A 27,837-nucleotide genomic window follows, 5' to 3' on the forward strand; every position below is an offset into this window, starting at 1 on the left:
TCATTTTGCTATTAAATTCCAAACAAAATGCCAAATCCGTGAAATTTTGCCTGCTTTATAATTATGTATTATTCAATACAGTGTAATCCTTGCTAACATTGAGTGTTTAAACAACAAAATTGTGCTGATTCCTGCTTAATACCCACCCCATTCCTTCAAAAAAAGATTGGGCCAGAGTCTGTGCCTTTACCGTATGATTTCTGGGAATTTGGTAGGAAAACATCATTCTCACATTATTGATCATTCTCCAGGTGTCAGCAGAATTGCACCATGCTGATCTCTAGGTCCAAACTTTGGTCAAACCCCCACACATTCCATCAGCGCCACTCAGTTGCGTAATTCCTTGCAGAAATATTCCTATTTGCTTTCCGTGACTTTTCATTGTGCAGCTACAAGCATCAATATTAACCGTATTAACCTCCATGTTGAATGTGATGTTCTCTTGGAAGATGTTATGATGCAGTAACCTCTCTTCTTTTTTTCCTTCCCTCTGTGTCTCCTCTGTTTGCATGCCCTCTTCGGATCTACAGAAGATATTAGTGGGGATGGTAAAGTCTTGTGTTTTTAATCTTGCATGTTTTCACCTCAATCTGACGCTAACAGCTAGATTTCAAAATCAACACTATAGACATGCAAACATCTTTTTTTTTTTTTCTTTTTTTTTTTTTTTCTTTTCCATAGCCTAGTATGTAGATCTGATCATTTTTTGTGGTCTTCTTCCTTTACAGGTTGAAAGAGCTTTTAGCATTTAATAAATATTGTAGAAATCTCTTTTTCCATTTTCATGCACATTCCAAAAAAGCAAAAAAACGCCAGTCATGTTCGCATTTGGGACAAAAGCAAAAATAAATAAATAAATGAATGAAATGAAGAAGTGACCCAGATTGTATAAAGACACAGACTGCTAAATCAGAACGAGTGAGGGAGGGACAGAGGAGTCACTTCCTCTTCTCTCCTCCCTCATACAACTGTGCTTCTCTGTGATTGGCCAGACAAGCAGACAGATAAATATGCACCACACGAGTACATGAGCAGACTGCGTGGAGAGAGTGGAAAGAGAGAAGCCACATTTTAGAGCTTTGCATTAGTCTGTTTGTGTGTGTGTCTCCAGTTGAGTGGGTGTGATTGTGCAGGATTTTCCAGGCTGACTCATTTTGTTTATTTTTATTCGGGGCTGCTGGAAGAGCACATGGGTGTTTAAAGCTCTAGGTGATGAGTAGATTTAGACCGGCCACTGTTATGTTGGGTGGTGTTTTGACGTGCCATTCTGACCTCCTCTTGTCTCCCCACAGAAACAGACGACTATGCAGAGATCATAGACGAGGAGGATACATACACAATGCCTTCCAGTAAGTACTGCTAGCTCATTTAATCTGAATATGAAAAAAAGAATGTGTATTTGTGTATGCTTGCGTTATCACAGACTGTCCTAGGACCCAGATGTTGCTGTCCCGCCTCATGCCAGAACTTTCATGAACATGGCTCGCTGTGGCAGTTTTTTTCTGCCTGGCTTGTTTGGATTGTTCATGTGGTGGCCAGAAAACTTTAAAATATCCAACTCCCAAATACCAGAGTACTTAGTCAGTTTCTCTGGGAAGGCAGTTAGGGATGTGGTAATAGAAAAGAATAGGCTTTTTGCATGTAGATTCATTAATTATACATGAACTACACATCAAATGCCTGACACAAAAGATCCGTAATTATAAACCATACTGAAAACACCACTTTCACTCTCTACGTTACTTCAGTCTGCTTTGTTTATAATAATTACATTCACACGATTAAAGAAAGTGACCTTCTAATCAAATGCTCAGAGTATTTATAATCATTTTGCAAACCCTAAAATGTCTTGGGTCAGATAATTCACCAACTGCATCCAGCTCTGAAAGATCTCTGATATGAGGGTTGTGTAGTTGCTCTAAATAACTGAAATAGCATCAGCTAAGCAACTCATTTGCTGGTTATTAGGATCTAAATCTTTTTAACAATCTTCTTTAAAATCTCCACCCTTCCACTTATACTGTTTTATTTTAATGGCAGCCATGAAATTTACATGAGTTGATTTAGGTTCCATATTAGCAGCATTTTGACACGGCAAGAAAATCGCTTCTAAACAGTTTTGACGAGTTATTGCAGATCGAGGAACCAGTAAGAACAGGATCAGGTATCGTAATCAGCACCACACCTCCAGTATAAACTGTAAAATTATATGTTACCCAAAAGCAGATGGAGGTGTGTCTTCATGTCTGTTAGTTATGTTGCACCTGTTATGCAGAGAAATACAAATGTATTCCAGGCATCTTACTGTTATCCGTCTGTCTAAAGACTTTTCAACCCTTACTAACTCAATGTAATTCCCTCATGCAGCAAATGTCATGCGTTCATCAAGTTGTTGCATAGCTGCATGCCATAAGAGTGACTTATATAAGCTTATAAGCTTAATCAAGTCAGTTGTAATTAGATACTGGCTTCCAGGATATGCTGTATATTTCTTAAACAATAAAACCTTTACTGTTGTGATAAACCTTTTCATTATTAGATGTGTATATATGGATTTTTCCTTCCTTTATTCTGGTCAGGTTCACAGTGGATCAATATCCTGTCCCAGGAACACTGTCCCATTCAGGGTGGTTTCCCTTCTATTGCTAAGTGAAGCCTGTTTATTCACACATAAGAAATGTTAATGTTTAAACATCTACATGTGTTTTACTGCTAGAGCCCCGGGTCACATTAGGGGAAAAATTAGCTGTAGTTCAGCTAGAGAGTAACTTTAAATTGCCATAGCATTACGTCAGAAATCATTTGAGCTTTTTAAAAGTTTAACTTAATCATTTAGTTACCTAAAGTAAAGTCTTTTCTAGATGTAGCCAAGTTTTTAGTAGAATTCAAGGTTCGCATTTCATTTTTTTAAATTGAATCAGGGGTATTGTCATAGCATCATTGGCAGAGAGTTTACCACAAGTGTTTTCCGTTCTCTCATGTCACGTGCATGTTTTTAGGGAAGAGGTTAGCACTAACTAACTAACTAACCAACATCCAGTCGCTTTGATATAGCAGTAATGTTCAGGTGAGGAAGCGATCCTCCATCAGAACTTTAAGCCTGAGACAGTGACTGTGAAAAACCGGGATGTTTATTGTCATCTGATCTGAAGTCCTGTACAGAGCCACGTTAGATGTGAAGTGTGTCTTTATCAGTGAGCTGTATAATGGTGACAGGAGCAGAAGTAAAGTTTAGCAGGTGTGTTATTACCGAGTGAGTCAGTGCCTTAAGGATGCTGGTGCTCAGAGTGTGATGTACATAGAGCTTTTGCACTAAATCCTGCTACAGGCACATCACAAGGTACAACACTCAGTCCATATTAAAACAATTTGAAACTATTCAAATATGTACAATGCATATTTACAATACATCTTCAATGTTTCAAAAATTAGCAATTAAAAAATCACAATGTGTGGAAATTAAGTAGAACTTTTTTTTTTGTTTGAGTCATTTGTCTAGTCCTCGAAGTAAAATTAAGCATTTCATTTCAAGAACTTCATTTTTTCCTATTATGCCTGAGACACACACACTAACACACTTCCCCCTCTCTTCAACACTGAAACAACATTGTAAGAATTGTTTCTGCGAGTCTTGTTTCAGACATATTTACAGAGAATCTTAATTTTCCTTTGAAATTATATTTTTTTTGTGCATCGTTTACATCACACACTGTAATTCCCGCATGGTAATTCATTACCTTTTACTGTTTGTCCTGTTTATGTAAACTTTCTCTATTAAAACCTTAGAGCAGATACGGTCACATAATCTTTAAGCTCACTGGTGTTAACTAGGACCTAGTAAGCACAGGTGTAACTTTGATTTGAAAAGTGCTGGATAAAAGGTGCACACATACACACACATACACACACACAATTATATCATTGTGACTTTTGGAATTATGAATGGAATTATAAATATCAAGTTTGTTGTTTCCAGTAAATACACTTGCGATCATGCTGCTGCATGAGATGCATGCATTTGTTAAAAATAATCCTGATTGCAGCCACAAGCTGTGATAAAACTCTCTTTTGGTTGTCTATAGATGTCATAGTGAGACATTCTGTTACAGAAACCTACAGCATAATGGTTGAACTGATATCATTAGAAAGGATTTAGATCTGCAATTTTTACTGCAAGTTGTTAACTAAAAGAATTTTAACAGACTAGTGAGGATGTTAAACGATTTCTTTACACCTGTGCTTCTAGTCATCTTTTCTATCATTCTGTCTCCTTCATGCTCTGTGTCTAATTCTGATCGGTTCTAAAAGCCAGCTCTCTCACTTTTCTCCCTACCGTAACCCCCCCAGCCGAGTGGTATGGAGTAGACAAAGGTAACTTTCCTTTCTTTTTTTTTTTTTTCTCCTTTCCTTTTCTTTTCTAGTTTCTGTCTTCTCGCAGTTGTGCTGATTGTGTTTTGGTTGTGATGTACTGTACCTGAGGTTAATCTGACTTACATTTCAAGTAAGAGAGCTGATCTAAGAGCAATATTTATCTTTTCACTACTAGTCCAGTTACAGCAGGAATGCTGCAGCTGCACTCTTACATGTGAGATGTTTGTCTGATATTAGCTCAGGTCACTCAGCATGTCTTCACCTTGTACAGATGTCAGTCTACCCTGAGGGATTTTTGTACAATTTCAGCTTCATAACTGTTTACTTAGAGCTGTGCACAACACACACACACTAGAAACTTGCTTAGGTATACATTGGGGTTGTAAAGCTCTGACAATATTACAGCAGTAGTAGAAATGTATTTGATTTATGAAGTAATGAATGAAGCACTTGTGTGAGTGCAGTTATAGAAAAGTGATCAGAACAGAATGGTGTGATGCACCCCAGGGGACAGTGGCGTTAATGTTACCACCCTAACATTAATTTTCCTATAACCGCACATACCAAAGTGTTTTATTCCACCGTATCTATTTTATAGTTAAAGGCCAACTTATTGTACTTACAGTTATGTCATTGAATTTAATGTCTGTGCAACAGGTTAGTTCCTGTTAGCGCTTTGCGTTAGACCAGATATAGCCTTTTCTCTCTCTCTCTCTCTCTCTTAAATTAAAATAAGGCATAAAATGAAGCTTGTCGTATCACTTTAACATCCTCTCTCTGGAAGACTTAGTTACAGCTTTCCCTTTTACACTGGAGACATCACATAAACAAAATCTCTTCACCACCTTCACCGTATCAACATTTACACGTTTTAAAAAATATCTTTGTTTGGAATGCATGTCTGATATTATTAGTGCAAAAAACACTTATGTATTAGAACCAGGACATTAATACAAACCTGTGATCTGCCTTGCAGTCAGCACTACTGTCAGAGCTGCAGTGCACAGACATTTGAGCAACACCTTCTGACCCATTACAGTTCAAGTATTCGACAGATTTTATTTGTAAAGATGTTGTTCAGCCATACGTATTAGTGCTCCAGTGTGTTATCTGTAAGCCAGTTGCATGACATTACCTTGCAATAAGATGTGCTGTTCTGATGAAAACAGTGGCCTCTTATCTTTAGTGCTAGCATGCTGTGTTGTGGTTCCTTAGTATTTAATAAAATTCAACATTTTTTATGTTTTTTTTAATGGTGTGTTATGTGCTTCATGTGTTCAGCCAGGGATTATGAGATCCAGCGTGAGCGCATCGAGCTGGGCCGCTGCATAGGAGAAGGGCAGTTTGGAGACGTGCATCAAGGGATCTACGCCAGCCCAGTGAGTACCGCCCCTTTCCCAGAAACGACTCGGAACCAACACAGCCTAACCAAACCATTAAACCCAATTTAACTCCAATCCACCAAGAATGCTTTGTTTTTCTGATGGCATTATTAGGTTTCAACCTATAATTTGCCCAGGATCATTATTTCTGTTCATGATTTAGAGCACATTTTAAGGAAGCTAAAATTCTATTATAACAATTGCTGTTACAAAACTCTGCCTTTAATACATCCTGACTGGTTTGTGGCTTGAAGGGTTTGTGAATGTTGTGTGATTCGCAGGAGAACCCTTCTCTGTCTGTGGCCATTAAAACATGCAAGAACTGCACCTCGGATAGCGTGCGGGAGAAATTCCTGCAGGAAGCTTGTGAGTAATATAGCACGCTAGAGCAGATTCTTTAGCAAGAATCATGAAGTTTGGTATCGTCAACAACTACAGCAATGAACCTACGTTTGATTTTAGGCTAACGTTAATGTAAAAGGGTTTTTTTAGGTACAGCATCCATCATTAAATGGTCTGCTAGCAAGTAATGTTACTTTTCTCTGTTCTTCACCATCTTTAACTGCTGATCAAATGAGCAACGTTGCTGTTGTACAGAATTAACTGTTATTTTATCGTAGGACTGTTAAATGCTCGGTTTTGATTCGGGTTAGATTTTGATTGATTTGCTATAACAGCAGCTCTGACACTAGTTTCGTCTGGGGGGGTTTATATAAATGCTCTTGTTAGAATGCGTTATCATTTCTATTTTGTTTGATTTAAGGACTTGAGACGTCAGCTAACAGATATCAAAATGAAGTGTCGGTTTCATATTACAGCCTATACAGTGATTGCTTTTAATTAATTACACGTGATTTTTACCCTTTTAATTAATTTGTGGAACTGGCTCTGGTTTTACAAACCGGAAAATCGAGTTAATGTTAAATTATTTCTTATCGCACAGTGACAATGCGGCAGTTTGACCATCCTCACATCGTCAAGCTGATCGGTGTAATCACGGAGAACCCGGTCTGGATCATTATGGAACTCTGCACTCTTGGCGAGGTAAGATTTTAATTTGCTTAAAATAAGCTCAGCAACACCAAGAATGAATAAAATACCTCATTATATCTCAGTCTCTCTTCATTACTCTTAACTGAACATTTGCTGTTCTAATCTTTATCTGTTTCTTTTGGTTTGTTTGTTTTCTGAAGTTGCGGTCGTTCTTACAAGTGAGGAAATACAACCTGGATCTGGCAGCACTGATTTTGTATGCCCACCAGTTGAGCACAGCTTTGGCTTACCTGGAAAGCAAGAGATTCGTGCATAGGTGAGACAATTCTTTTCTGAGATGCTCATTAATTAGGGCACTGACAGTCTCCCATTACACACTGTGTAATGTACACATCTGTGTATGTTTCCTACAGGGACATTGCTGCCAGGAATGTGTTAGTGTCTTCCGCAGACTGTGTGAAACTTGGAGACTTTGGACTCTCCAGGTACATGGAGGACAGCTCCTATTATAAAGGTAACGATCTGTTCAGACTCTAAAGCCACTTTTATCCCTTAATGCAGATATTCAGAACACATTTAATGTATGCAATGTTGCCTGACTCATTTTTCACCTCATGGGTCAGTTTAGCAACTTGAACTTAAAAAAGTTTCACTTTACTTCTCTCAGATGGTTAGGGGCTGTTTTAGTTTGGTCCTCATAGAGTCTGGGTTGATGAGATACTGCGCCATCTGGTGGTTCAGGATAAATATGTACCAGTTAACATGTTAAAAATAAATAGGGTATTTGGATCAGATTTATATTTCATTTAGAATTGAGACTTTCTCAGTACATCATCAGTACAGGCTGTTATTAAAGTCATAGCTAAGAATAATAAGATGTAGGTAGAGATATTGAAATCTTACTTGTCTTCATGTGACTAATGTGAAGTTTGGAATCAGATTAAGGCAAAATGGGTTTTCAGGGTACTCTGTGTTTTGGGGCATTCAAACCAGAATAAAGAATATTACACATTTATAGAAACATTTTCCTCGTAGCCTCCAAAGGGAAACTGCCAATCAAATGGATGGCACCAGAATCCATAAACTTCCGCCGCTTTACCTCAGCCAGTGATGTGTGGATGTTCGGTAAGTGCGATGGTTTATAACTTTTACATTTTACTACACCTTTTCTGTAATAATTATTGAGGTACATTGGTGGGTTCTATAATATAAACATTGTAGTCAGTAGTTAATTAGTCAGTAACCCATTTATATATACTGTTGACTATTTAATAATCAGTTAGGTCAGCATTTCTATACTTAGTGCTTCTCTATGAGACTTTTGTGTTGTATTAATTATTTGTTTAATTTTTTTTGTTAGTTTTAACCATGAACTTGTTTCTATTTTTTAAATGTATTATTTATTTGTTTGTTTGTTTGTTTGTTTGTTTATGTTGTTGTTGTTGTTTTTTTTGCTTTAGCTTTGTAGTAAATTATATCATAGTGTTTAAGTCTTTAATGATCTTGTGCATCGAATATATTCCACATTTCCCTTTCAAGTGAAGTTGATTTAATCACTATTTTAAATGTTCTTTTTCTCTGGCACTCTCTCAGGTGTGTGCATGTGGGAGATACTGATGTATGGCATCAAGCCTTTCCAAGGTGTAAAGAACAACGATGTGATTGGGCGAATAGAGAACGGCGAGCGCCTGGCCATGCCCCCCAACTGCCCACCCACCCTTTACAGCCTGATGACAAAGTGCTGGGCATACGACCCGGGCAAGAGGCCACGCTTCACCGAACTCAAGACTCAGCTCAAGTTAGCCTGCTTTTTTATATTCAGCAGATTATGATTCGGTCTGTGTGCACTATTAAACACTAGGGGTCACTGTTTTATTGCATCAAAGTCGATATTTCATTTATTTTGGTGACCATATAGTAACACTAGTGAACCTTGCACAGGTGAGAGCTGATTTATGTTGCACTGATGCATGTAAATGTATTTACAGAAACTCTATACACATTTGACAGTTCTGTGGTGTGGTGTATAGAGCAAACACCGATTGGTCAAGCAGGGTATTGAGGATATAGCGTTGGAATTGGGACAATATCCAGACAAAATCTAGTGCAAGAGTAAGAAGGAGCAGATGCAGTTGTATAAGTGAGACTTAAACCTTAGAGCCATGTACTTAATATAGATTTGTTGGGCAGTTGTTGATCAGCCCACAGTTATATCTTCTCACTAACCTGTGCCTGGGCTGCAGGAGCTACAGCAGGTGACAGACAGGCTACTAAAGGTCCTTTTATAAGACTATCAAGAGCAGAAAAGGCTAAAGTGCAGGGGTTTGAGGTTACGGTGATGTTCAGCATTAGGATGGAAGTGGAAATGTTCACATTTCAAATCTAAAAAGGTGCGAGCTTTAAAGATGATGTAAATATGTAAAGTTTTAACATCTAGTGGGCTTCTTAGGAGTGCTGCCTATTTATTTTACTTAAATACCTTTCGTTACTTTGCATATGTCCTTTTCTGTGCAGCACCATTCTGGAGGAGGAGAAAGCTCAGCAAGAAGAACGCATGCGTATGGAAATGAGGCGTCAAGTCACAGTGTCCTGGGACTCGGGTGGATCAGATGACGCTCCCCCCAAAGTAAGATACTCTGTAATTATCATGCTAGATGGTTAAAGGAGTCATTTTAAAACAACACTACTGTTTTACAACAGTTTTAGTGTTAGCAGGTCTATTACAGCTAAGGGTACCATTCATTTTAGTGCTAGAAAAATGGAAACGTCAATATTGCACATTTTTTGACTACTGTTTTGTATTCTGCAGCCAGATCCTAGATGAAGATAGATAATAGAGATCTTTTCTAACAGATTACCTTTTATCTATTATAACAGTAATAAAATGATCTCAAATCATTTTTATTATTGAAACTCATTGCATTTGCTCTCAGTAATCTGTCGGCATTCTGTCTTTTTAAGAGTATTTTTATATGTTCCTTGGAGTTTCATGTCACATAATTTGAACAAATTGCTTTAGTTTGGAGGTTTGTACATTCATCCAGTATAATCAGTTGTTTAGAGACTTATGTTTTTGTAGGTTATTTGTGATAGTTTTTTTCTTTTTTATTAATTTTCTTTATAAATTTACCCTGCACCCGTTGGGATTAAGAAGGGGCAATAATAGCCAAACATTTATGTGTCTGTAGTGAACCTAAAAGCCTGGAAAGTACTGATTTATTGTGTTGTGTGTTTTGAAATGAACAGACTGTTCTAAACCCAGACTTCTGGTACTAAACATTGGAATTCAAGATCCTCTGTTTGAGGCCTCCAAAGAACACACTAAAAAGGACACTGTGTTTTATCCTACTTTAACCATTAGCCAGCGTACCTTAAGCAGTATTACATAATACACACCAACACATTCCATCTATTAGGTGAATCAGAAAAGGCCAAACTAATCTAATTTCCACACAGCAGTGGAAGAGTCCAGGAAGTTCAATGAGATGTCAGCTGTCTCTGGACTGCCAGATAAAATAAAGCAGCACTTCACATTTTTTAATTCTCTGTCATAGTTGTCCCGTTTCCATTGTGTATAAAGTACCTATGATCCTTCACTGAAGAATGTTCTCGAAGATAAACAAATACACACTTTTAGCAATTTAGATCATTCTTTTGACTTTTTTTTTCCCTTCTCTCCTGCAGCCCAGCCGACCAGGTTATCCCAGTCCCCGGTCCAGTGAAGGTTTTGTCCCGAGTCCACAGCACGCAGGCCAGCACAATCATTACCAGGTAACAACACATCACCCACTAAACCAGCACAATAGTATTTTTACATTTCCTTATTACGTCTTTGGTTAGACTTTGTGAATGCATTGCTCAATCCTAATAGTTTAATTGTCAAGCTACTGATAGCTACTAGATTTAAGCCTCATATCTAATATCACAGCCATCTGATACAGTTCAAAGTTGTCGTCTCTTTAGAAAACTGCAGTTTGTCTTTTCTTATATATGATGTTTGAGACCAGAAATCCATTAGCTTCCAAAATGCACTTTAAGTTTCCTAAATGTATTTAGAGGTACTAATCCAAGTCCTGTGTGTTACACCATTTCATACTTTTTTCTTCTTCTTTGTCCCACACTTTTTATATAAATAGTGTCATGAGATTTTATGAGATTATGTAAACATATGTGGTTTTTGTGTAACTAGAGTGTATTTAAATTTCATTTCAGTAATGTGGATGCTGGAAAGATTTCCTTCTTAAATTTATTTGGGATTCCAAAAATGTTGATCATAGTGGGATTAAATAAAAGGAATGTAATTTCCCTTGACATGATTATTACCAGCCTATCAGGCCAATCTCCTGTTGCACTTATACAGAAAGGCAGAAATCAGACTAGTCCGCAGTAAAAATGGGGGGAAAAACATTGACAACAAACAAAAGTCTGTTGTTATCTAGAATGTGCTCACATTTTAGCCTTTTAAGGAGTCTGAGTAAAATGCTTTGCTTTTTCATTTATTACTTCCTCTGGAATGCCCAGATTGAATCTAGGTCTCTGGGTTAATGGTCAAATAAAAATACTCCGCAGCAGTCAATGATGCATGTGGCAAGGATTTGTTTCTGCAGTTCACCTTTATTCATAACTATATATTTAAGAGAAAGAATTCCTCTCTCTCCTGAGATCATTTTTAAGGAGAAATACCACTGTGTTGTACTTTTATTTCCACTGCAGTTTGTGCTTGTTTTGATTTGTACTTTACTCTGCTGAAGGGACCGGGTTACCCTTCATCTCATGGCATGCCTCCAATGCCTAGTGGAGGATACCCTGCCCAGGCCTCTGTTCTGGAGCCACATGAGACCTGGAACCACCACAGACAAGACGTACCTGTGTGGTCTCCTAATATGGAGGTGAGCCCACCCACTAGTCCTAAAACTGACTTAGCTACAGTGTGTTATTTTTGTTTTGTTTTGTGTGTGTGTTTGTGATTTTTTTTTTTTTAGCCACAGATGTATCTTGATCTCCTTTATTTGCTTTGCTGTGATGAAATATAAACTAAAACTAATTTAAACTAAAATTAAAACTACAAATGCATAACTATCTTTTTTTTTTTTTAATAATTTATTTGATACTTGCTTTTACTTCACTATATGTAATAGAATTTTTTCACGTTTCTTATGCACATTGTTGTATTAAGTGGTGTGGTTTGTGTGTGTATATATTTTAAAATATATATAATTTAAAAGCAAAACGCATAACAGGTTCTACTAGCAAAGCGACCCACACTGGATCAGAGTATACGGCGTGTGAGTAGACAAACGTCAGCCGTATACAGTACCTAGTAGCTGGTTAAATCCCGACTAGAAAAATAAACCTCTGTTATAGTTTGGAAAGTTGAGTAAAGTAAAATTGAGATTAAAACTGTTCTGATGGTTCACTTTCCTGGATATAGCAATTTTGTGAAACGTTGTCAAAGATAAACATGTTAAACAAAATAAACAGTATATGTTTAATTTCACTGTAGGTGTGCGATAATAAATATTATATATATATTTATTAGATAATATTTATACTTTATATATATATTTATATAATCAATACGATATTCTATACTGGCAGACTCGACAGCTATAATAACCTGTCTGTTTGTATGTGTGTGTTTTGTCAGGATGGAGGTGCTCTGGACATGCGTGCACTGGGTCAGGGACTCCCAGCTCACTTAATGGAGGAGAGACTGATGATGCAGCAGCAGCAGATGGAGGAGGATCAACGCTGGCTGGAGCAGGAGGAAAGCTTCCTGGTAATTTCACTTTAAAGTACTGTATAAACTGTGTGTTGATTAGTCTAACGTAGCTACTGACTGTTATGGAAATCTTTCCCTAAATGAGTGATCCAAAACTTCTTCCATTTGACTGAGACAAAAGACCTTGTCACCTATTAGAGTCTCCTGTCTAAGATGGCTGCCTTCATAACTTCCCAGTGAAGTTTTGTTTATGTTTATAAATTACAGTATCACTGTGGCCTAAACCACATGAGCAAGTAGCATCAGCGAGACACTATAAACCTGTGGTGAAGGATTATAAGGACTAAAGGACTTGTTGGTTATATTTGCTCGATGAACCAGCACAAAAGTGAAGAGAAGCATGACTTGATTAATCGACTGCAATTGGGGTAAAAGGGAAATTGCTGAGTTTGATTTTTTCACCAACCCCTTTCTTCAACTCTAGCATATACTGTGGTTAATGTGTGTGTTTGTGTGTGCGCATGCATGGGTACATGTGTGTTTATTTGGTCTTGCTTGTGCAAAATAGCAATACGGAAAACAAAGCCGTAAATCCTGAGTGTGTTGCGTGTGCGGATCAGACAGGCCTGCAGGATCAGTCTCCTCCTCTTGAACAGCCTGGCTGATGTTGTGGAAGAAGCGATCGTACTGTTTCCATTTTAACCCCACAATCTTTAAAGTATTCTCTAGCCACACACATTTTTTAAACACAATCTAGACAAATATTCCTCACTAAATATTTCTCACTTTCTTACTTTTTTTTTAATAAATGCCTTGTGTAGTGTTAAATGCCTTTTACTCCACCAATAAGTGTTAGCACAGTTTATGTCCTTCGTCACCTTTGCGTCAGTAAATAAGTTACCTGGATATTGTATATTTGTACATAGGAACTGTTGTTGATCATAAAGCCTGTCCATGCACAGTATACTGTGTTCTGTAATTATTTATAGACCAAGATGCAGCTCAATTTTAAATCTGGTTCCTCAAGTTCTTTTCCTTTTGTTGTCTTACAGAGTTTTTCATTTTCTGCTGTTGTCTTTATCATTAAAGCTCTAAATCTGTAGATGGATTTTTTTCTAAAGCTGCTTTGAGACAATGTTATATTGTTGCCTGAAGGCTGGCAGCTTTTTCTTTGTTCTGATTCACACCATCCAGGGAAATTCCCTGTGGCCTTTCTTGAGACAGGTTTGACTTATTCTGGTGCATTCACTGGATGAAACCATCAGAATGATGTGTTTTTGAATCTCCAAGAGCCCAAAATACTACTAAATTTAGTTCACTGGTCAGTCTTGTGCATATATAAGAACTTTATAAAGGTCACTTCATTTGGGAACAGTGAAAAGAGGCAGGGAGGGAGAAGTGGGACGTGTTAGAAGGAGCCAGAGTAGAATGAGAGGGAAGAGCGCAGAAGGGAAAAAGAGCAAGAGCTGGTGGGAGTCAATTGGCTGTGTGTTTACTCTGCGTGCTGCAGTCAGGCACATTTAATCCACACTCCAGCAAGAAGCCAACTCTCAGTCCTACTCCGGCACGCCGGAGTGCTGATGGACCGGTGCTCACTTCATTCTCTCCTCGCCGTGGTGAGGACACGCTCTGCTCCAAGGATGCACCTTTTCAAATCCTGCTTTGGAAAACCGGTACTGAGCTGCTCATACCTGTTGTTATTACTGTTTGTGTTCTTGGATTAGCTGTGGTTCCTTTTTTTTTTCCTGTTTGCTTGTAAAGTTTGGTGTGGACTGAGAGGAGAGGACATGAGGTTGTGGATGTTTACTTTGTTACCCGAGTTGACATCAGAAGAGATGAACCTGACTGAATAAGGCATGATTTGTAATTAGATACCAGACCCACATATGTTTGGCTATTAATATATCTCTTATGTTGTCTTTTTACTAACCAGGGGTGAATATGACATCATATTTTTACTTAAGATTATACTTTCACTGTTCTGTATAGCGGAGAACGGGGTGTTTATGATGTTATTCATATAATCCCAGAGGAAACTCTGCTTGTACTGTTGTCATGTGAATGACGATTTCATGGAAAAATGGCAATAACAGACTGTCATGTTACACTGCAGTGTCTGTTTGGAATTGGGGTGTGCAATTTTGTGTTTTGTTTTCTGTGGTGTGTGTGCGCTCAGAAGCCGGAGTCGAGGAATTCACGGGGCAGTATTGACCGGGAGGACGGTGCTCTCCAAGGGCTGGTAAGTTCCCATAACCCTTCGCTTGTTTGTGTTTTATCACATAGGTCATGCTAAGTAGACGTACATCGTATTTTATATTCATCCTGGTGCCATTAGGCCATTTTCGGTGTTTTATATGGAGTGGGACATTTACTTTTATGTTCAGCTCCAGTGTAGCTCCAGAGTGTAAGGTTAGAAGCAGCGGCTAAAGGAGTGTCAGCCTGAGCAGCAGCCACATGTGGCTATTTTACATGCCATCTCCAAAAACAGCAGCCACAAACCAGGCACATATTCACCAAGTAATTACAGAAGGCTCTGTATGTTTCTGTATGTTTGATAGAAAGTGCTTTGGAGATGTACAAGTGCGTCAAGAGCCGAGTTATGCATGCTTTCCCACAAACCGCTCAATCCCACCCGTCAAACCGACTGTAATCCTGCCTTCAGTAAAATCAGTACAGAAAAGTGAGTCAAGACGAATGAGTAACACCTCTAAATGCTTGTTTGTGTTTCTGTTTTCACTCAGATGGGTAACCAGCATGTATATCAACCTGTGGGCAAAGCAGGTAAGTGCCTCAGCAGTGTGTACTGGCATATTTCTTAAATGGTTTAAACATGCGTTTCTGAGTATAACGGACATAAACAGATGTGAAGAACAGCTATGATTTTGAACTGATATGTTTCTTGTTTGTCCATTTTCGTTCCTTCTGATAATAAGGGATAATCTGTGAAACTGAGAGTTTGAGATTCCTTGCACATTTCTTGACATCTATTTTAATTCCTTTTGACATGTTATGTTTATCTCCCACATTGTGTGAGATCCCTTCACATACCACCCAAATGCTAAACACCACCATATTTCCTCTACAGATCCCGGCGCTCCACCTAAGAAACCTCCCCGTCCAGGAGCCCCAAGTCACCTGAGCAGCACAGCCAGCATCAGCCCGGTGGACAGCTATAACGAGGGCGTCAAGGTACGATGCATTCAACTCTCAGTTATGAAGCATTTACTGTCAGTCATCAGCCAGATCTGCTCCACAGAAAACACTCACTCAAGTCTGTTGCATTTTATAACCAACCTGTGAGCATGGCATAAAGCACGCGCTTTGGTTTTCCTTCTAATTTTTGCATCCTTTTATTTGCATGATTATTGTGAAGCTACTGCGTGACAGATGAGCCAAACAGATGGAAAAGTAAAAAGCTCACACAGAGAACTGAAATCTTGTCAGAATTTTCCCTGCTCGCTTTAGCCAAGCAGCTTGAGTTGCTGCTCGTCAGCAGAACAGGGGAAAGTTTATTTTCCCAACTATGCAGGAGGAAAAGTCGGGCCCAAAAAGCCTTTAACCCCACGCACAAACACACACCACACACACACACACACACACACACACACACACCACAGACACCATTTTTCTCTCTTCCTTTGAGAGTGATTACTTTATCCTAATTAATGCCTTTATCTAAATCTAAACTTATCCTTAACTCTAGTAACAAGGCAGACTCTGTTTTACAGCTTTTATTTGAAAAACTAAACAATATATTATTTATTTCCTTTTGTTTCTCACAAAGGGATAAATATAAGGACACACTTAAAAAAGATTCATGGTACACTGGATAAAGAGAGCAATCGGATGTGGTTTCCATCTCTGGGAAAACCCATTTTAGGCCAGCTGGAGGATAACAGCAGAGATAAAAACAGTTTTCTTTTACCACCTCCCTTTCCACCGCAGGACTGTGACCTCTGCATCATAGTCCTCATATCCTGCCAAACCTACAATGCAGAGACCAAACTTATTCAGCTGTTAGACTGTGCATTAAAACCTTCAAGGCAGTTTGATGTTTGAAAAGGCCCAGTGTTATGAAAGTGAAATCTGCCCTAAACACTACAATAAAAGCCTTTAAACTTTAAAACAGACATTTCTAATCCTGAAAATTGTAGTGTTTACTTCGAAGCACACTCATCATTTCAATTTAGATCTTTAGACCGAACCCTTTAAAGTCTATGAATTTAAATTAAGACTATAATCATGATACATTTAATCTAGATCATAGATGCTGCTTTTTCCTTATTTGTGAGTATTTGCATGTTTTATTTTTTTTGTTTTGTTTTTTTATTTACTTATTGCATCATTAATTATTGTTCCTGTTCTGTTTCCCTGCATCCCTCCCTCACCCCCTCACACTCGCCTGCTTTTTGCTGCACGTAGCCCTGGAGGGTAAGGACTTGTGTGTGTCGCTTATGTATATATGTGTCAATAGGCAACTGCTGCTCTCACACTCATCTGCATGTTAACGGGGGTTTTCCTGTAGCAGTAATAGCAAACAATAAGATGCTATTATACTGGACACACACACACACACACTTTTATGTCTGCACTAAACTAAATGAGTGTGAGACTGCAGTTACGGTCATCGTGTTTATTTAGTTAGTGCTCGAACATTAGAAATTAGAAAATAATTTGAAGGTACAGTAAGTAAGGATTTCTTAAAAAAAAAAGCCTGTGTTAACATTGTTTATCTTGATTATGGAAATCTACACCTAATTGCAATTTGATTATAGTTTTATATAGACATCGATGGTAAACTTACTCCAACATTAATGCTAATTCCCATAGAGCTAGAACTACAGCGTCATGTCTAAGTATTATCCCCTGAACTCTTCCACAAATATGTAGTGTTATATCACCACTGAAGCTACTGATTATTTTAAGAAGCTAATTATTACATGTTGACAGAATCATAGCTAAAGGACGTGAATAATTATGTAGTGAAATAAAATAAAAAAAATTAACAAAAGAAAAATTTATTTTCTGCAGTGTCTGAAATCACCTTTCTTTTTATTCACTATAATAAGAGATCTGCAGGCTGGCTTACTTATTTATTGTACCTTTAACCTTGACGTGTCTTGTGTCACACACAACACAAACCTTGGGGGGAAAAAATACTTGTTTGTTTATGTCTCTGTAGCATCACAGGTTTGTTAAGATACATGGGTTTAGCGTTTTTTTTTTCTGTACATCAACTATATATAACTTAAAATTAACAATTCAGTACAAAAAATGTTATGAACTAGTTACTCTTTGTGAAGCCTGTATTTAAATACAGAAATCACCTTTCAGATATTTATTAATACGTTTACAGTAACTTCCAGTCCAGCTCTTATAATGTCGTGTATTTTTCCAAGACCATTTTGCGACAGAAGTGACGCACCTTAAACACACTTTATTTTACACTGGCTGCTGCACTTGTGTACTTGTAGCAGATTATTTTGGGGAAAAAATAAAAGCATGTAATCTTAGAGTAGGGCTATATGCTAAAATTCTGTAGTAAGGTAAATATAAATAATACTATAAATAATATCATTTCTTAAACATCCCGATACAGAATTGACATTCCTCATACTTTCTTAACATCACACATCATAACACTCTATTTAAAAGTTAGCGATACACTGGTCTAATAACAGGTTTGTGATATTTAGCACTGCATAACTATTGTATAAAGTAGTAACCAGCATTGCTTATTATGATGGACAGAGCAAAACTGTACGTCTTGTGTTCTTGTGACTATCAGCACATGGTTAAAGCTTTCAGGCAATATCTGTGAAGCCTCCATCTGCTTCCTTTCTAGCTTTTGGGAAGTATAATCACTGAATCTCTTCCACAGGAGCATAGAAAAGATGCTCTTCGGATGAGGTAGTGGTGATGATTTGGATTAAAAGTTAGCGTATCGCAGCATTGCAGTGTAATTTAGAGCTTATTCAATTTAATTAATGAAACTTCAGTGGTAATCAATTCTGCATTTATTACATTGTTATGAAGCACATTTCTAAAGCAGTATTGCTTTAAGTGCCTATTTAAGTGGCAATTACGAATAGGAACAAATTAATTAAACTTCATTAAAGTTGCCCTAAAGTTCATGAATGTGCTGTTAGCCAAGATCAACTAATAATCAGTAATATGATCATTAAAAACAAAAAGTTCCAGCTTATGATTTTTTTGGCTTAACCTCCATCATTGCTTTATAAAGGGTTTATGCAGTGCTGCATATCACAGATTCCTTAGTGTTCATCGAACATTTTTTTAAACACTACTGCCATCCAGTGTTCATACCTTAGTACTACAGTCTGTGGTTTCTTTCTGAAAGGGTTTACTGCTCCCAAACCTCAGTAGCAAAATGTCCTCACCATCCATATGTTCTGTTCCTATTTACAGTTCTGCTTAATTTGTTCACCAGATCCAGCCTCAGGAGATTAGTCCACCACCCACAGCCAACCTCGACCGCTCCAACGATAAGGTCTATGAGAATGTGACTGGACTGGTGAAGGCAGTGATTGAGATGTCCAGTAAAATCCAACCTGCGTCCCCTGAAGAATATGTGCCCATGGTTAAGGTAAGAGAGCACACACACACACACACACACACACACAATCACACGTTTTAGTGATTGGATGTGGTGCTAATCTGTGCCGATCGTGCTTGCAGGAGGTTGGACTTGCTTTGAGAATGCTGCTAGCGACTGTGGACGAGACCATCCCAATTTTACCACCGAGCACACACAGAGAGGTCAGTAACTCTCATCAGGCTAAATCTGCATTGAACCTGTCCATCATGAGGTTCCTTCAGCTCTGATTCATACAAAATGTCATCAATTATAATCTATGTTTCAAACTGCAAACTTGTACACTGTTTGTCTCTTTATTTTGCAAACACAGGCAGTGAAAGCAGTAAACGGTTGATGCTGCGTTTGTCTTTGTTTCAAAACCGTACTAGTTTATAAAACCGGATTAGTTGTATTATCAGGATTGGCTCCTGATTCATCCTGAGCAGGATGAAGCGCTTTCTCAAGATGAATAAATGAACCTCTAATGTTAAAAAAAAAAAAAAAAACATATTTCAAAGATAACTATGTTAAAGGCATTAAGTATTGGTCACAATATGAGGTTTGAGACTTAGCACTGGGTTTCTAAAAGATCTATCCACTGGCAAGAGTTGTGGTATTGTGCTGTGTTTAGTCACTTGAATCAAGTCTAAAAATATTTAGTGTGACTCGTGCATGCAACTTTGACGGTTAACTTTATATTCTCTGCCTTAATACACACATTTTAACGTCATGAACGATGTACCGATTATTTTATTGAGCGTTACAGCAGAGGAAATGTGAAAATACAGCAAGATGGAGTTAACAGGACTATGCATTAGATTATATTGTGAACATTAATGTAAGCTAATATTGTCTGTGTGTTCAGATTGAGATGGCTCAGAAGCTGTTGAACTCGGACCTGGCCGAGCTGATTAATAAGATGAAGCTGGCGCAGCAGTACATGCTCACCAGCCTGCAGCAGGACTACAAGAAACAGATGCTCACAGCTGCGCACGCGCTCGCAGTCGACGCCAAGAACCTGCTGGACGTAATTGACCAAGCAAGGCTGAAGATGATCGCTCAGTCAAGGCCCTACTAGTCCTTTCCTCTGGAGCGTAAAGTTCAGGAGAGACAGATCCTATAATAGCACAGGAGAGAGACGAGCGGACACAATGTCCAATGCTGGGACAGTACAGTGATGTCATATACTGAATCACAGCACAGCACAAGTGGCTCTTCAGATGGAACACACCTCATACACCTGACGTCTCACCACAAGATTATGAAATAAGTCTTTTGTATAGAGACCTAAATACACATGTTCTATGGACTTGAAGATACAATGCTAATCAAGTTTCTATTGTCTTGTTTGTGCTGGCTGTTTTCTTTCTTTCTTTCTTTTTTTTTTTAAATAAGTTCAGAGATAAACTCCAGCAAGGGACACTTTTATCTGAGAAAACACCGCAACTGGAATCCACATGGAAATCAGAGCTAACACAGAGCCTGGAACAGCCTGAGCTTACCCAAAGGTGTTCTGCAGACACTTACACACTTCCTCTTTTGAACTGTTCTACAGCAAGATCCTGTCATTATTCTGATAAACACACACACACTGTTCTTTTTATCCTCTGACTTCCACTCAGGGGGCACCTTGAGACACGACATAACACATCATGCTGTTCAACATCATATTCTGCACAAGAATGCATATATTTTTTAAAGAATTATCTATGAAATTAAGATAAAAAAAAAATAGTGTATCTAATACTGGGGTATTAATGGTTATAAAATGTCATCAGGGACTGAAAACAAATTCAATTCATTAAAAACCACCTATTCATATCAGACAGTAAAGCACAGTTTTAATAGCTCGAGGTTTTTCTTACTCGTCGCTTCCTCAAAGTAAAGCTTGTTAATGTAAACATAGACCACATTTACCACAAATCTCTACGTATTTTCCCAGGCTGATAAAGTCAGTCATGTCGCCCCTGTGTATAGTACAATCTATAAATGAACCCACTTTGTCACTCTGATAAATTATTCTCAGGAAAAAACTGACTGTACAGAACCTTTAACTAATAAAATGTGTTACTCTTGTATCCGTGACCCCCTGATTATTTAATTTTTGTTGTTATTTTTACGGACCTTAGTTTCTGAAAACCAAGTGCAGGTTTCTTAAAAGCATTAGATTAGATTAGATTAGATTAGATTAGATTAGATTCAACTTTGTCATTACACATGTACAAGTCCAAGGCAATGAAATGAAGTGAGGCATCTAAGCAGAAGTGCAATAAGCAGCAAGTGCAAAGTGTACAGGATTTATAGTATGAACAGGACAATATACAGAGGAATATGCTATGGATATGTAGGTATGGGTATATGAAATATAGAGGTTTGGTGTTAGACATGAAATATACACAGTGTTATATACTATATTATATTCGACAAATATACAGGTGACATTGACATAATATACATGAGAGGGTGATTGTCGGGAGGTAGAGTTCAGTAAGGTGACAGCTTTAGGGAAAAAGCTGTTGCGCGGTCTACTGGTTTTTGTCCAGAGGCTCCTGAAGCGCCTACCGGAGGGAAGGAAGACAAACAATCTATGGGCAGGGTGAGCAGAGTATTTAAGAATGCTGCGAGCCTAACGCAGACAGGGTTTCCTGTGTACGTCCTCAGTACATGGAAGTAAAGTTCCAGTGATGCGCTGAGCGGTTTTCACCACCCGTTGCAGTGCCATGTGGTCTGCAGCTGTGCAGTTCCCATACCAGACTGTGACACAGTTGGTCAGGAGGCTCTGAATCAAACAGCGATAAAAGTTCACCAGGATGGCTGAAGACAGGTGATGTCTCTTCAGTGTCCTCAGGAAGAACAGGCGCTGATGAGCTTTCTTGACCAGGTTGGAGGTGTTGGTGGTCCAGGACAGGTCCTCAGAGATCTCAGGAACTTGAAGCTGGAGACATGTTCACCTGGCAGCTCATTGATGTGGATGGGGGCATGCGTGCCTCCTCTCGCCCTCCTGAAATCCATGATAAGCTCCTTTGTTTTGCAGGTGTTAAGGAGCAGGTAGGTATCAACACACTATGTGAACAGATGCTGTACCTCTACCCTGTAGGCTGTCTCAACATTGTTGGTGTTGAGGCCAATCACTTTGGTGTCGTCAGCAAACTTGAATGGAATTAGATCCAGGCCTGCAGTCGTGAGTGAGGAGGGAATAGAGGAATGGGCTCAGCACACAGCCCTGTGGTACACCCTTGTTAAAGCAGCTGATAAAATTATGCTCATGTCCTCTTTCTGTTTAAAGAATACTAAACCTTATTTTAATAAGTCTATTTTTCTGGTGGTTTATACTAAAATTAATAAAATGCTTACGCTCTATATTGATTTCAGTCATGAGTCCAACATAAAGTTATTTAAATATACATTATTCAAAAATATATTGATAAAATCTGTGCTTTTTACACTTCAAAAAAAAAATGTTTTTGTCACTGCCAAGCTGAAGAAACTAAATATTATTCTTTTATCCATTATTCTATATTGCATTAAAATGTCTTTTAGAGAAGATCATTTTGTTCATTTCAGTTTTGTTTGATTTTATTTATACACAGCATTTAACATTGATAAAAAAGCAGCTTTACAGAAAAACTCAGTTGACTGAAGCATGGAAAAACTCCCTGAGACAATATAAGGAAGAAACCCTGAGAGGAACCTGACTCAAAATAGAAACCATTATATAAATGTGTAGAACTGTACTAAGTATATTTACAGCATGTTCTGTAGATTGTGAGGACTAAGAGTCCTGGGATGAGTAGCGCAATCTTTCTGATTACAGCAGCAGCTATAGATATAAATCTACAGTATCTAGGTGAGATTATCAACTGAAACAAATGGAAAGACTTGAACATAAACTGTTTTTGTGATGTTTAGATCTCTATGGGGTTTATTTTGGACCATCTACATGAGCAGGTCAGAGCTACAATAGAATAGGTCATAAGTGGCAGCAAAAGCACACAGGAATATTCTTGCCATTGTTGAGAAAAGCCTTAGTGCTAACAGGTTGACATTACTTAGTCAGAAAATCTACCTACTGATCCTCCTTTATTCATAGTCCTTTAATTATTTTATTCATCTAAGAACGCCTGAGTCTAAGTGGAAAGAGTTCCGGACACGTTAGAGGCACAATTAAGTCGATTCTTGCTGAAGAAACATTTCTCAGGGTACAAGACAGGTACGCATCAAGACTCTTCTGTTCTGGTATCTAGCTGGTGGAATGAACTTCGACTCGATGTCCAGGTAAAACTCAGGCTGAAGACCTACCTCTCTGTGAAATACTTAAACCTGCACTTTATCCTTTTTAAGTTTAAGTTAAAGTTTTTTTTTTTTTTTACAAAAGTAGTGTGTGGACCATGTATTCTCTCAACAGTGTTTTAGACTCATGGTATATTGACATTAACAGACAAGTGCTTTTTGTGCATCACTGGATAAGGGCATCTGCCAAATTTTAATAAGTATTGTTTATACTACAGCCAGTTTGAACACAACTGAATTTTATTACATTGTAATTTTAATGAAATAGCGCTGACACAAATGTGGTTAAAAATGATAGAATGTCAAATTTGGCTGAGTTCATAAAGTTCACAACTTAGACCTATCTGTATGGGTAAATTTGTGGTAAGTTATCTTCAAATTACTGCTCACTGTATCTGGTGCAGCACTCAAACATGCTGTCTGCTTTGAATACAAGTTTATCTATATAAATAAAACATTTAGCCTATTTATGTACTACTTTTTCATTTTCTACTAAGTTCTGTTGTAATGGCTGAGTCTAATCCTTGTTACTAAAGTGTAGGTCAATATCTTCAAATTATAAAAATAAGTTCTACAACCATATTTACATTGATATATAATTTCCAGCCTTTAGACAAGACAGTTTAGTTAGTTTCCTCAGGTCTGTCTGACACCAGGGTGTTATTTAAACCTTTAGAATGCTTCGTGTACTCCCTCAAAAAAGATGAAGTAGCTGGTAGCAAATTCTGTAGGTGAACCTTAAAAGAATACATTAAGCTTGGTAGTTTAATCCCCAGACCTCAGTACTGATTCATAAAATGTACAAATGTAAAAGCTCCAACAGCACCAGTCATACTGCCAATAACCCCCCCCTCACACTCATCCGATCTACCTTTTTATTTTAAAAAGAGATGTACAGCATTCCGGAGACCATTTAAAAAGGAATAAATAAAAAAAAACTCGCAAGTTAGATTTTCTTTTTATTGTAAAAGCACTTTAGTCAAAGAGACCAAAGCCCATGTCATCGTCAGACTCCTCAGACTCCTCCTTCTTCTCTTCCTTTTTCTCCTCTTCCTTGACTGAAGAAGAAAAACAGCATGTAAACAAAGCTGCATGCAAGTACAAAATTTCAAAATCTGTTTAGTGACACCATCATATCATGAAAATGAAGTTAAAATATAAAGAGCATTTACCTGGTGCTTCAGCAGCAGCAGGAGCAGCTCCACCAGCGACGGCGGCTGGAGCAGCACCACCAGCTCCCACGTTGCAGATCAAGCTACCGATGTCCACGCTGGCCAGAGCCTGAAACATACAACAGTATGTAGCTAAACACCACCAGTAACAATTAGAACAGCAAGTATCGCACCCATCAATCCATCTAGATTATGTATACCGCTACAGCCATTGTTGTATACGCTCTGGTACACATCATTCTGCCATAATGACTTCAAACATCAGCACTTTCTGGATGTCATAACACTCCAAAGTGATGCTGGGTTTGAACTCGTTCATATAATTAGTACCAGAGAGAAACTTTAGACACACAGCTGGACAAACCTGTGTTTAGAAACCACCTGAATGCAAACGTTTTAATAATCAGTGGGATTCTGCATCCCATATTTACATCTAAAACATCTCTGCGTCAGGACTCGGACATGTGAACATGCTTTAACGCAGAACCAAAGTCTCAGATTAGAAGAAAGAAAGCACATGTGAAGGCAGCAGACGATGTAAAGCAACACAATCTCAGTGTCAGTGACTCTGAAAGAGTTGACTGAGTAATGAAGCGGGATCTCTGGCACGTGTGAACACATGAAGCAAAAGTAACTGAGGACGCGATCATGAATATAGAAAAAATAAATCATACCTTGGCGAACAAACCGGGCCAGAAAGGCTCGATGGTCACTCCAGCAGCCTTGATCAGTGCGTTCAGCTTGTCTTCCTGAGAAACAGCAGCTCGTTAGCATCACAAACTAGCTTTATTTATTTTAAATAAAGGGCCCTTTAAAATCACTTGAAGGTCATAAAATAAATAAACACCTGGTAGTACTTTATAGTAACTGTTTAAAAGTCAAAATAAATAAAGTTCGAACTAGCGATAACGAACATACACTTAGTTTGCTAACGCAAAGCTAACGCTAAAGTAAAGCTAACGCAATGCTAACGCTAACGTAAAGCTAACGCAATGCTAACGCTAACGTAAAGCTAACGCTAAGGCAATGCCAACGCTAAAGTAAAGCTAACGCAATGCTAACGCTAAAGTAAAGCTAACGCAATGCTAACGCTAAAGTAAAGCTAACGCAATGCTAACGCTAACGCAATGCTAACGTAAAGCTAACGCAATGCTAACGCTAACGTAAAGCTAACGCTAAGGCAATGCCAACGCTAACGTAAAGCTAACGCTAACGTAAAGCTAACGCAATGCTAACGGATTAGCTTTAGCGCGTAACGCAAAAATCACTACAATTTTAATTCTGCACTTGTCACTCTTAGTAAAACGGTGAATATTCGCATTAGCAGTAGCCAGGACGTGTAATATAATACTACATTTAGTGTAACAGCCGTATAACAGTGATGAAGGAGCTCAACATGGCGGCGGCGCCCAGAACACACACGTACCGTGACGGTCACTTCATCATCATGGAGGATGAGAGCGGAGTAAATACAGGCGAGTTCAGACACTGAGGCCATCTTTAGTTCACTTTATCACACGTTAGGACCTGGATGCCTAATTTTTACGGTGCTAGTCGCCGGATTCAGAGGCCTTAGCTTCGTTAGAAGAACCGAGCACCTTTAGGCACGTTCTCGTCTTCTGTACACAGCGGAAAGGGACTGAATAAACGCGGGCCGTTGTCTAATATACCCCTGACGTCACGTCGTGGGCGGGGCGAACAGAAAGGCGTGGTCTTGAAACGTCAATCAAGGCGTCAATCTAGACTTAAAATTAAACTATTAGTTAATTACAATAAACTGAGGTGGATGTTGTGTTTAAAATAACAATAATATTTTACACAGCAAAATCGGGACTTTTTATTATTTTTTTTTTTTTTACATTTTTTTAATTGCACTTCCTGTTTTTAAAATATTTTATTAAATAAGTACAATTTAATATTTTTACTTGTATTTTATTTAATAAAATCATTTAAAAACAAGATGTGTAAAAATAATTAAAAAAAAATTTAATTAAAATTTAAAAATGTAAATTCTTTTTAAAAATATACATTTTATATAAATAAAATATATAACATTTTTATTTTATTTTATTTACAAAATTTTATATATTTCAATGAACATATTATATTTAAAATAAATAAAATCAAATAAATAAAATAAATATATTTTATATATTTCCAGAATGGTCAATTTAAATAAATGAAATATATAAACTTTTATAAAGTATTATATATAAAAATTATAAAAAATAATATATAATATTCATTCATTCATCTTCTACCGCTTATCCGAACTACCTCGGGTCACGGGGAGCCTGTGCCTATCTCAGGCGTCATCGGGCATCAAGGCAGGATTCACCCTGGACGGAGTGCCAACCCATCACAGGGCACACACACACACACATTCACTCACGCAAACACACACTAGGGACAATTTTCCAGAGATGAATCAACCTACCATGCATGTCTTTGGACCGGGGGAGGAAACCGGAGTACCCGGAGGAAACCCCCGAGGCACGGGGAGAACATGTAAACTCCACACACACAAGGTGGAGGCGGGAATCGAACCCCCAACCCTGGAGGTGTGAGGCGAACGTGCTAACCACTAAGCCACCGTGCCCCCCTAATATATAATATAATATATATAATATTTACAATATATAAAAATTATATATAAATATTATAAAATAAAAAAATTTATAAAATATATAACATTTTATAAATAAAATATATTACATTTTATTTTATTAATCTTTTTGCCTGAAATTTGTTGACCCAAAATACACAAAACTGAAAATATTTTTCTATTTTATATTTTTGTACAGGTGCTGCATATTTTTTATGAGTTTGACTTGACACATGACACATGATCCGCACCTGCGAGCACAAGCATCTGCAATACAATAAATTAGAATCTGAAACTTAGAATCTGAGCTTATTCATTCTGAGCTAACTGAGATCAAAACAGAGATCAACAAACATGCTGTGGGGCCATAAGATAATAAAGGTATCTGAGCTGACAGTTTAGTGACTGAGGTTATGACAGCGAGACACACTGTACAACAGGTCCGAGATCTGGAAGCAGATTTTAGTCATTTAATAGTCATCAGGTAGCCACAACTCGACTGTTAACTCGAAACAGAAAGACTCTGAGCTCACGCAACATCACAAGTTCATTGCTGATTGGTTACGGGTTACTAACTAGCTTTATTGACCTAGAAAATGGTTTAGAATGACCTCAGATCTAACCTGAAAAAGGACACTGTAAAAGGATGAAATATGAACAGTATATAAATGAGAAATAACTTATTAACAAATAGGTACAAGCTG

The 27,837-nt window shown here is 37.9% G+C and overlaps 2 protein-coding genes across 7 annotated transcripts in view; one reads left to right on the top strand and one right to left on the bottom strand.

The window, feature by feature from the left end:
• ptk2aa (protein tyrosine kinase 2aa) overlaps window positions 1–21,144 on the top strand; it is an 81,891-nt gene extending 60,747 nt beyond the window's left edge. For 4 of the 6 annotated variants that reach the window (XM_060857357.1, XM_060857358.1, XM_060857354.1 and 1 more), the window contains 19 exons: window positions 531–548; window positions 1,293–1,349; window positions 5,653–5,750; window positions 6,035–6,119; window positions 6,697–6,797; window positions 6,947–7,062; window positions 7,160–7,260; window positions 7,782–7,871; window positions 8,340–8,544; window positions 9,261–9,372; window positions 10,431–10,517; window positions 11,498–11,635; window positions 12,394–12,525; window positions 14,645–14,707; window positions 15,210–15,249; window positions 15,554–15,657; window positions 18,920–19,075; window positions 19,168–19,248; window positions 19,932–21,144. In XM_060857357.1, coding sequence (XP_060713340.1) covers window positions 531–548; window positions 1,293–1,349; window positions 5,653–5,750; window positions 6,035–6,119; window positions 6,697–6,797; window positions 6,947–7,062; window positions 7,160–7,260; window positions 7,782–7,871; window positions 8,340–8,544; window positions 9,261–9,372; window positions 10,431–10,517; window positions 11,498–11,635; window positions 12,394–12,525; window positions 14,645–14,707; window positions 15,210–15,249; window positions 15,554–15,657; window positions 18,920–19,075; window positions 19,168–19,248; window positions 19,932–20,144 — 1,997 coding nt within the window. In that variant the 3' untranslated portion in view covers window positions 20,145–21,144. Of the gene's footprint in view, window positions 1–530; window positions 549–1,023; window positions 1,210–1,292; window positions 1,350–5,652; window positions 5,751–6,034; window positions 6,120–6,696; window positions 6,798–6,946; window positions 7,063–7,159; window positions 7,261–7,781; window positions 7,872–8,339; window positions 8,545–9,260; window positions 9,373–10,430; window positions 10,518–11,497; window positions 11,636–12,393; window positions 12,526–14,644; window positions 14,708–15,209; window positions 15,250–15,553; window positions 15,658–18,919; window positions 19,076–19,167; window positions 19,249–19,931 lie in introns of those variants that run through there. The other 2 variants (XM_060857359.1, XM_060857355.1) reach the window with 2 other exon arrangements.
• A 3,158-nt stretch (window positions 21,145–24,302) lies between these two features.
• On the bottom strand, window positions 24,303–26,179 carry rplp1 (ribosomal protein lateral stalk subunit P1). Its single transcript, XM_060897056.1, has 4 exons — window positions 25,955–26,179; window positions 25,203–25,277; window positions 24,529–24,637; window positions 24,303–24,414 (listed from the first exon to the last, which is right to left on the bottom strand). The coding sequence occupies exons 1-4, from the start codon at window positions 26,024–26,026 to the stop codon at window positions 24,332–24,334; spliced, it is 339 nt and encodes a 112-aa protein (XP_060753039.1). The 5' UTR covers window positions 26,027–26,179; the 3' UTR covers window positions 24,303–24,331.
• Window positions 26,180–27,837: the final 1,658 nt, after the last annotated feature.

This window comes from Tachysurus vachellii, chromosome 21 (assembly GCF_030014155.1).
Source record: "Tachysurus vachellii isolate PV-2020 chromosome 21, HZAU_Pvac_v1, whole genome shotgun sequence".
Taxonomy (NCBI): domain Eukaryota; kingdom Metazoa; phylum Chordata; class Actinopteri; order Siluriformes; family Bagridae; genus Tachysurus; species Tachysurus vachellii.

Bases quoted from the DNA above. Each gene is read 5' to 3' on its own strand.
- rplp1 (XM_060897056.1), bottom strand. From the start codon at position 26,026: ATGGCCTCAGTGTCTGAACTCGCCTGTATTTACTCCGCTCTCATCCTC. The intron at 25,278-25,954 runs GTACGTGTGTGT...GCTGTTTCTCAG, and splicing joins ATGATGAAGTGACCGTCACG to GAAGACAAGCTGAACGCACT. The intron at 24,638-25,202 runs GTATGATTTATT...TGTATGTTTCAG, and splicing joins GGCCCGGTTTGTTCGCCAAG to GCTCTGGCCAGCGTGGACAT.